This window comes from Carlito syrichta, unplaced genomic scaffold (genome assembly GCF_000164805.1).
Source record: "Carlito syrichta isolate Samal-C Ts95f unplaced genomic scaffold, Tarsius_syrichta-2.0.1 Scaffold306891, whole genome shotgun sequence".
Classification (NCBI taxonomy): domain Eukaryota; kingdom Metazoa; phylum Chordata; class Mammalia; order Primates; family Tarsiidae; genus Carlito; species Carlito syrichta.
In genome coordinates this window covers 601,298-611,675 of record NW_007250987.1, presented here as the reverse complement: position 1 = coordinate 611,675, position 10,378 = coordinate 601,298, and the positions used below count along the sequence as shown (strand labels likewise).

General features: G+C 39.2%; 1 protein-coding gene across 3 annotated transcripts in view; it reads right to left on the bottom strand.

The window, feature by feature from the left end:
- Positions 1 to 10,378, bottom strand: part of SEC23A (Sec23 homolog A, coat complex II component) — a 65,158-nt gene that overhangs the window by 54,165 nt on the left and 615 nt on the right. The window contains exons 2-6 of one of the 3 annotated variants that reach the window (XM_008063517.1): positions 8,179 to 8,236; positions 7,879 to 7,965; positions 6,769 to 7,005; positions 1,829 to 1,908; positions 920 to 1,064 (exon numbers count right to left, since the gene is read on the bottom strand). In XM_008063517.1, the coding sequence (XP_008061708.1) occupies positions 920 to 1,064; positions 1,829 to 1,908; positions 6,769 to 7,005; positions 7,879 to 7,965; positions 8,179 to 8,236 (607 nt within the window). The remainder of the gene's footprint in view (positions 1 to 919; positions 1,065 to 1,828; positions 1,909 to 6,768; positions 7,006 to 7,878; positions 7,966 to 8,178; positions 8,237 to 10,378) is intronic. The other 2 variants (XM_021715233.1, XM_021715234.1) reach the window with 2 other exon arrangements.

The window sequence follows — 10,378 nt, the reverse complement described above, 5'->3', positions numbered from 1 at the left end:
GCTGAGGCGGAAGGATCACCGAAGCCCAGCAGGTCAAGGCTGCGGTGGCCGGTAGCGGCCACTGCACTCCAGTCTGGGCAAGAGAGAGACTCCAACTCCAAAAAAAAAAAAGAGTATCTTTTGTATGCTAATGAAATACTAATGGCTGGGGGGCCCTAGAGAGCTTCAGGATGGGAAGTCACTGAAAAGACTAGGGCCTGATTAGAGGGTTGGGACTTTCAGCCCCACCCCACAACCTCTGGTGATGGGGAAGGGGCTGAAGGTTAAGTAATCAAGAATGGCCAATGAAGTTATCAATCATGCCTATGTAATGAAGCCTCCATAAAAATTCCAAACCACAGAACATGTAGAAGTTCCTGGAGGGTGGCCTGCCAGAAAGGGCACAGAAGCTCCTCTCCCCTCCTCCCAGAGCTCACTCTATGCGTCTCTTCCATCTGGCTGTTCATCTGCATTCTTTGTAATATAACTTTTTATTAATAATAAACCAGTATACCACATAAAGTATTTCCTTGAGTTCTGTGAGTTGCTCTAGCAAATTAATCAAACTAGAAGAGGGTGTCATGGGAACCCCTGACTTACAGCCAGTCAATCAGAAGTATAGGTGACAACCTACTGCTGTGACTGAAGTGGACAGCAGTCTTGAGGGACTGAACCCTCAATCTGTAAGATCTGATATAGCATGTTATCTCCAGGTAGACAATGTAAGAGTTGAATTATAGACACCTAGCTGGTATATGATGCAGATGTGCTTGGTTGGTGTGTGAGAAAAACCCCTACACATCTGTGGTCACAGAAGTATTCCGTGTAGATTGTTGAGGGAGGGAATGGGGGAGAAAGCACTTTGTTTTTTTCCTATATCCTTACAACTACACACATACACACACATATTCACATTCCAAAACAAAGCCACCATCACTACCTCCAACAGCCCTACAGCTATGGAAAGTGCCACTCCAGAGGAACGCAAAGGTCTCTTTCCCTGTGGTACAGGCCAAGGGTCTCGCTGAAGTTCTCCCAGAAGATCTGTGAGATTCATGTCTATTTTCTGTACTGGCTGTAAGAATCTGGAAAACAAAATTAAATAAAAGTTATTTATAAATGTGGGTGACAGTTTAAGTAACAAGCTGTTTACTTTCCTAAAAATAGGAATACTTCGAATACATAGTAGACCAGTGGTTCTCAGACTTTTCACCTGCATCAGAATCAGTTGAAGGGCTTGTTTTAACACAGATTGCTGGGTCCCAATCCTAATGTTTGTTTCAGTAGGTCTGAAATAGGGCCTAAGAATTTGGTGATACTACTGTTATTGATCCAGAAATCATACTTTGGTATTAACTGCCATAAACAAAATATACAAACCAAGTATTACTCCAGGACTTCATCTCTCATTTACTAATCTAGTAAGTTTTAAGGTTACTAAAATAATTGTGAGAAGATACCTCAACTCAATTTTAGTAATTCTACCTTTGATTAGAAAGTTTAAGAGAAAAAGCTACCTCTAAAGTTAAGACAAAATAAAAAGATTTTCATGTCCTATTTTTGCTTGACTGCCTTCCAACCACAAAAATTAAGTTTTTCTTAATTTAAAAATAGAAAATATGGAATACTCAAAACTAAAGTAACTCCTTATATTGTTATAATGAATAAGTATTTCAGTGACATGATTTTACCTCATCTCTTTAGAAACTAAACTAATGTGATTTATTTACAGTACTAAAAATATTTAATAATACAGTATCAACGAATGCCTATGTTCAAGTTAAGGGGAAGGGCTGCTTAAAACTGCTGCATAAATTGTCAAATTCTCTTCATCATATTCAATTATTACCTATTGGAAGGAGGTGGCTGCTGTACCTGAGGACCACGTGTTGCCTGAGTAACAGGTACTTTAGAGAGTCCCAACATTTCCTGTAAAAAAAATTATTAGAACAATATCCATTTAGTTACTTCTACAAAGATTTATCAACCATTTACCATACATAAGATACTGTGCTAAACGTTAGGAACACAAAAATAAAGAATTCAAGGTCTTCCTCAGAAACCAAACAGTCCAGCTAGGGAGACTGCCAGGAAAACATTAAGAATACATCATGAGCTGGGCTTGGTGGCTCAGCCTGTAATCCCGTGCCTTGGGAGGCTGAGGTGAGTAGATTGCCTGAACCCACGGGTTCGAGACCCTCCTGGGCAACTTGGCGAGACCTCATCTCTACAATAAATCAAAAAATCAGCCAGGCGTGGTAGCGTCCGCCTGTAGTTCCAGCTACTTGGAAGGCTGAGGCGGAAGGATCATGAGAGCCCAGCAGGTCGAGGCTGCGGTGGTCGGAAGCGGCCACTGCACTCCAGTCTGGGCAACAGAGTGAGACTCCAACTCAAAAAAAAAAAAAAAAAAAAAAAAAGAATACATCATGAGAGCGGACAGTTCTAGGTGTTATGCATGTAAAGAGGAAAGATATCAGCTCAGAAATACTTTATTTCTAATTAATAGTCAAAATAAGTTATTGTGTAACTTAAATGTCCATACTTTATTTATACTCATTCATCCCTTTCATCAAACCATATCTTAACCACCTACTATGTGTGAGGAATATATAATGCTGAAAAAATAATAGCCCCTGCTCTCGTAGAAATTAAAATCTGGAAACAGAAAGGAATTAACTAAATCATCAGATAAGTAAATGTAAAACTGCAATTATAATAATGTTATAGGCCAGGTGTGGTGGTTCACGCCTGTACCAACATTTTGGGAGACAAGAGGACTACATGAGCCCAGGAGTTCCAAGACCAATCTGGGTAACATAGCGAGACCTGGTCTCCACAAAAAAATCAAAAAAATTAGCAGGGCATGGTGGCACGCCTATAGTCCCAGCTAATTAGGAGGCTGAGAATTGTCTCAACCCAGGAGTTCAAGGCTGCAGTGAGTCATAACTGTACCACTGCACTCCAGTCTGGGTGACAGTGAGATCCAGACTCAAAAAAAAAAATAGTAATAATAAGAGTTATAAAGAAGAAGTGCATGGAATTCTACAAATTATATACCGTGTATGTGTATATGTTTTAATTTTCTAACTTAATGCCTAACCAAACTGTCAGCTTTGTTTTGAATTTCAGATATATGCAAATTCCTCTCTAGACAATGAAAATAATGTTATCTTACAGAAGTTTTCTTGAATCGAGAAATGCTTAGTCATGGAGTAATAAAGTAAAAGTACATAACAGAAAAGTAGAAAGTGTAAAGATCTGCAAAGATAAAATTATTCAATTAATCCTGCAGTATATCCTATACTGCTGACAAAAACAGAAACTTTTTACTAAGGTCTTACAGTGTGCCAGATTGTGTGTTAAACTTTTTTTTTTCTCTTGGAGACAGTGTCTGGCTCTGTTACCTAGGTTGCAGTGCAGAAGCATGATGACATTTCAACATAACCTCAAACTCCTAGGCTCAAACAGTCCACCTGTCTCAGCCTCTGAGTAGCTAGGACTACAGGTGTGTGCCATCACACCCAGTTAATTTTTGTATTTTTTGTAGACATGAGCTTGCTATGTTGCCCAGTGTGGTCTCGAACTCCTGGTCTCAAGTGATCCTCTTGCCTTGGCCTCCCAAAGTGCTGAGATTACAAGCATGAGCCGCTGTGCCTGGCCCTAAACTCCTTATATATACCATTTTCTCACAAAACAATAATAGATTTATTAATTTCTACTTTACAAATGAAAATTGACAATCAGACTAAGTGATTTGCCTAAGATTACACAACCAGTAAGTAACAAATCAAGTTTCAATCCAAGTTTTCCTAGAATCGTTCACACTACACTGAGAATTCTTACTTACATTACTATTTCATTTAGTATGAATAATAACCTGGCAAATTGGGTTAGTCCCTTTCCAGGAAACATGAAAAAATTAGCAGAGATCAATCCCATATCATACAACCAGAAAAGTTTAAGATATGAATCTAGCAGCATTTGGGGAACAAAGACTAGACTCTTTTCAACCTGATGGATAGAGAAAGAAGATAAAAACAGTTTTGGGGGGGGGGTTTGAGTTGGAATCTCACTCTGTCTCCTAGGCTGGAGGGCAGCGACATGCTCCCAGCCACCACAGCCTTGACCTGCTGGGCTCAGGTGATCCTTGTGCCTCAGCTTTCCAAGTAGGTGGAACTAAAGATACACGTCACCATACCTGGCTAATTTTTAAATTTTTATTGTAGAGATGAGGTCTTGTCAAGTTGCCCAGGTTGGTCTCGAACCCATGGGCTCAGACAATCCTCTCACCTTAGTCTCCCAAAATGCTAGGATTATAGGCATGAGCCACCGCGCCCTGCAATAAAAACGTTTTAATGGAGAAAAAAAATTTTAGTCTGCAGATATTCACTTGCCTATTGCAAAAATTTTTTAAAAGATGTTTTAAGTGCTACATATTATATAATTTAAGTAAAATGTAATTTACTATTAGAACATTAAACCATTCTAAATAAATTCATTATTTACTTTTGACATTAATAATAGCATATGCTTAAAAAATACAATCCATTTAATCCTCTTGACTATGCTGAAAGGGAAATACTATTACTATCTCCATTTTACAGATGAAAAAACTAAGACACAGAGAGATTAAAACTGGTTCAGGAGGCCAGGCATGGTGGCTCACGCCTATAATCCCAGCACTTTAGGAGGCCAAGGTGAGAGGATTGCCTGAGCTCAAGGGTTTGAGAGCAGCCTGGGCAACTTGGTGAGACCTCATCTCTACAGTAAATTAAAAAATTAGCTGGGTGTGGTGGTGTGCGCCTGTAGTTCCAGCTACAAGGAAGGCTGTGGTAGAAGGATTGCCTGAGCCCAACAGGCTGAGGCTGCAAAGGCCATGAGCATGTTACTGCACTCCAGCCTGGGCAACAGAGTAAAACTCTGACTCAAAAAATAAAAAAAATTAAAAAATAAACTGGTTCACTTTCTTTCCTGTGTCATGCAAACAGAGGATTCTCCTCTCTAAGGTACTCTGCTTCCATGCTCCTGAAGGAACCCCTACCATGTGCTCTGAAACCTCACTCTCATCTCACTCTTGCTTTCACTCAACTTCTTTAATCACTTTCCCCTCTGCGAATAACACATTCAAGTGTCCCTCCTCCTAAAGTAACCATATCTCTCTAACTCAGTTTTCTCTCAAACTCCCACACTATCTCTTTTCTTACCTACAACAAATCTCTTTAAAAAAAAAAAAAACTTCAATTTTCTCCACCTCCTCAAATCATATTCACTACTCCTTCACCAATTCATTCACTATTCATTATCCTCCTCATCCAAACCTGCAAATTCCTCCACTGTGTTCTTAGTTAACTGCGGTACCACTACTAACAAGCTTCTAGTGTGCCAAGCTTCAAAGTAGAGTCACCATCAAAAATCTCTTCCTGGCCAGGCTCGGTGTCTCAGCCTGTTAACCCGCGCCTTTGGGAGGCTGAGGTGAGTGGATTGCCTGAGCCCGCGGGTTCGAGACCCGCCTGGGCAGCGAGACCTCATCTCTACAATAAATTTAAAAATCAGTCAGGCGTGGTAGCACATGCCTGTAATTTCGGCTACTCGCAAGGCTGAGGCGGAAGGATCGCCGGAGCCCAGCAGGTCGAGGCAGCGGTGGCCGGGAGCAGCCACTGTACTCCAGTCTGGGCGACAGAGTGAGACTCCAACCCCCCCCCAAAAAAATCTCTTCCTTTCTTTTTCATGTTAATTGTCCTGACTGCCTCCAATATCTGATTTTATGTCTGTCAGCTTTATGCCAGGCTTATCTATCATCTTCTAGGATAACTGTTCTCTACTAGGGTTTGTACCAGAATTGCTTAGAAAGTTACTTGCATGAACAATTCTATTCTTCCAACCACCTCCCAACACAAACACACGTTTACTTACTCAAACACACAGCCACTTACTCTCTCATGGACTGCCAAAATCTCTGGACAGAAAAATGATTCTGAAAAATAACCCCAGCCAATCTTAATACTATACATAATTCCTTTGTCTTGGAAGATGAAACCTCAATTTACCCCAATAATAAGAATCACTGAAATACATATATACTCTTTGTTCATATATTAATAACTCTTATGTCTCAACTCTTATGCCAAGCATACTATAAGTGTTTAGCTCCTGAGATGTCAAGAAACAAAAGCTAATATCATGTTGCTCACTCTTAGCCTTTAGCATGACTCTTCCAATAAGCCCTTCAAATCTCTAAAAAATTGCTTCATTTTCACCTTAAATTTTAAAGATAAGAGTTAAAAGTGAAGAGTCTGTCAATCTGTATAACCATTTATGGCACATAAGATAAAAATAATGCCAACAGTAAATGTAAAACCTTTGTTACAATATAAATTATGCTAGTCATTCTTTTTTTTTTTTTGAGTTGGACTCTCACTCTGTCGCCCAGACTGGAGTGCAGTGGCCGCTCCTGGCCACCGCAGCCTTGACTTGCTGGGCTCTGGCGATCCTTTCGCCTCAGCCTTCCAAGTAGCTGGAATTACAGGTACGCACTACCACACCCGGCTAATTTTTTATTTATTGTAGAGATGAGGTCTCGCCTGCCCAGGTGGGTCACGAACCCACGGGCTCAGGCAATCCAACTCACCTCAGCCTCCCAAAGGCGTGGGATTACAGGCTGAGCCACCGAGCCCAACTGCTAGTCATTCTTAATAAAAATATTTTTGAGAAACATATGCAGAAGGCATTTATAAACATATATAGAGTACGATTCACAAACAGATTGCAACTACCATTCTTGTTGTTTACCTGCAACTGCTTGGCAGACAGATCTTTTGTTCCTCTGAAGACATAGCTTTTTGAAATGCCTTCACATCCAAGCTCATGAACCTGCACCATTCTCCCAAAAGTAATAAGTCCAACCAAAGCTGTAGGTGGTAAAAGACTTAATGACATCTGCATGGATTCTTTCAGGGCTTGTAAATCTTCATCTTCCATACAAGTATCAACCACATAGAGGAATATCAAAGGCATCTGAGGACCACGCTTTGTAAAAATTTCACAAAAATAAGAATAAGTTTTTCTAAAGGTATTAATATCTCAGCATAATATATGACAGTCATTAAAGAACTAATTAAATAATGCATACAATGAAATCATAATAAAGCCATTTCAGAAATAAAACAGGTTATATGTGTTACCATGGAGAGACATATATATCATCAATGAATGGAAAGTTAGGTTTAAAAGCACATTCTAGTTATACAGAGGAGACTTTCACTTTCCATTTTATTTAACTGTGGGGGGTTTCATTTCTTATAAGTATTTATTACTTTTTAAATAAAAAAATAAAATTTAAAAACAAAGTCAAGGTGATTTTTATAAAATAATTATCTAAACCTGAATTACATTTTTCAGAAAACCAGAAGCTAGCCAGATTAGACAAATTGCTGGCTGGCTCAAGTGAACCATAATTCTGTTTTCTCTAAAATATTCATAAGGATATTATTACTTCCACTCTTAAATATGTAAACAACTATGTTAAGCTATTCAGAGAGAGAAGAAAAATGATTTTCCTAACAAGGACCAATGCAAAAATATTTTCATTAATTAGACTTTAGGGGATACATCAACAGACTCTAACATCATATTGACTAAGTATATGTGAAGTGACCCTCCAGCTTCAAAGAAAGATACTATATTGATCAACTTAGTATGGCAAATCACATCACCCTTCCCAGTATCCTGACCACCCACCAAATAAATACAACAGAACTGCCTTATTCAAACTGCCCTTGACAGTTTGGTGAGTCACCTCAATTAAACAGTTAAGTCACCTCAATTTAACAGTTATTTTTGGTATAAAGCAAATTACTGAATATTCAAAACTTTCTTAAATATTTACTTTCATGTTCTTACCAGAACTACATATTCAATGCTAGAAAACTGAGGTAAAAGTTCAGCAGGTTGATTCAGTTCAGATATACCAGCATAAGTAGGTGGAAACTGAAGACAGAAAAAAAAGATTTTTTAACAAATTGTTTGCCAGAATGAGTAATAAAGCGTTAAACTGAAAATAATTATTCCCTGATCATTTAACTATCAAAAATTAGGCATTTTCATTATATGAGAAATAATTGGTTTATCTTTCTTTTTAAACATGCATTTTTCTACATGACTAGTTTTATAACATTAACATCTACAGTGTGGTTTTCTTACCTGATTCCTTTGATAACAAAAGTTGCAAGCCCAAAGTTTTGCTCGATAATCCACTTGACTGTTTTAAGAAAAGAAACATTACTTCATGTTTTAGTTCAATTTTATAAGAATCCTAATTTTACAAGAATCCTAATTTTACTAAAATCAATTTATTTCTAAAACATGAACACAGACAAAAAACGTAAAAAAAACAAAACAAAACACGAGCACATACAAATTGATAGTCAAAGTGATCTTGAAAAGCCAAGTAGCCGGGCTCGGTGGCTCAGCCTGTAATCCCGCGCCTTTGGGAGGCTGAGGTGAGCGGATTGCCTGAGCCCGCGGGTTCGAGACCCGCCTGGGCAGCGAGACCTCATCTCTACAACAAATCAAAAAAATCAGCCGGGCATGGTAGCGCATGCCTGTAGTTCTGGCTACTCGGAAGGCTGAGGCGGAAGGATCGCTGGAGCCCAGCAGGTCGAGGCTGCGGTGGCCAGGAGCGGCCACTGCACTCCAGTCTGGGTGACAGAGTGAGACTCCAACTCAAAAAACAAAAACAAAAACAAACAAACAAAAAAGTCAAGTATACTGAGACACTGCCAATACCTAATTTATACTTTTAAAATATACAAGTTCACCTAAAGGGTGAATATATAACAACTTTTAATATGCAGCAAATATCAATTAAATTAAGATAATTCCATTTTCTTCTTCATATGACTTCAGTAACATCTACACTAGTCTTAGAAAATATTTATTCAGGTAGCTGGGCTTGGTGGCTCAGTCTGTAATCCCAGCACTTTGGGAGGCCGAGGCGAGTGGACTGCCTGAGCCTACGGGTTTGAGACCAGCCCAGGCAACTTGGCAAGACCTCATCTCTACAATAAATAAAAAAATTAGCCAGGCATAGTAGTACAAGCCTGTAGTTCCGGCTACTTAGAAGGCTGAGGCAGAAGGATCACCGGAGCCTAGCAGGTTGACGCTGGGGTGGCCATGAGCGTGCCACTGCACTCCAGCCTGAGCGACAGAGTGAGACTTCAACACACACAAAAAAGAAAATATTTATTCAGGTCAAAAGTATATTTACTGAACACCTAATATGTACCAACCATTTTTTTAGGTGCTGGTGATATAACAGTAAACAAGAGAGAAAAAGTCCCTGCTCTCATAAAGCTTACATTCTAGAAAAGATAGAAAGGCAAAAGAAGATGAAAAAACAAGAAAACGCTTTTAGACAAAGCAAATAAAAATTAAAGAAAGTAAAACATATGTGAAAACATATTTAGAAAGGTTTCTTTAAAGGAAAGCTTCCTTAAATAGATGACTGAAGAATGACTTGAATGAAAAGGAATCAGTCACAGGAAAATCTGGAGACAGAACAATTCAGGCAAATGCAGAGCTACTGCACAAGTTCCAAGCTAGGAGTAAGCTGGGTGTGTTCAAGGATCAGAAAGAGGAAAAACAGAGTTAAGGCATTATGTAGATGAGAATAAGGAAAATGGATGATACAAGATGAAGGGAGAAAAATACACAGAAGTTAGATGATGTAGGGCTTTACGGTTCTTAATAAGGGATTTAGATTTTTCATTCCAAGTATAAGAAGAAGCTATTGGAAAATTTTAATAACATGATTTCAATTCACAAATCTCTAGCATCTTGATAGAGAACAGACTGCTGAAAGACAAGAATGGAAACAGGGAGACCAGTTAGGATGATACTGAAATTGCCCAGGAAAAAGATAGTGGGTATACTAGCAGAGGCTGAGTGTTAGAGTGTTAAAGATAGAATCCATAATGTTCTGGAGGTAGAACAAACAGATTTGCTAGTAGACTAGATGGGGGGAGAGGGAGTAGAAAGAAGAATTAAAGATGACTCTTGAGACTATGGCTTAGGCAACAAGACACCATAACATTTTTCAAATACCATGCCACTCAAATATAACTTTTCTAATGACACAAGATAGGTTGATACACAGTCAGTACAACTATCTAGAAAACTCTGATGGGCCAGGCACGGTGGCTCAGCCTGTAATCCCACGCCTTTGGGAGGCTGAGATGAGTGGATTGCCTGAGCCCGCGGGTTCGAGACCCACCTGGTCAGCAAGACCTCATCTCTACAATAAATCAAAAAATCAGCCGGGCGTGATAGCACATGCCTATAATTCCGGTTACTTAGAAGGCTGAGGCGGAAGGATCACCGGAGCCCAGCAGGTCGAGGCTGC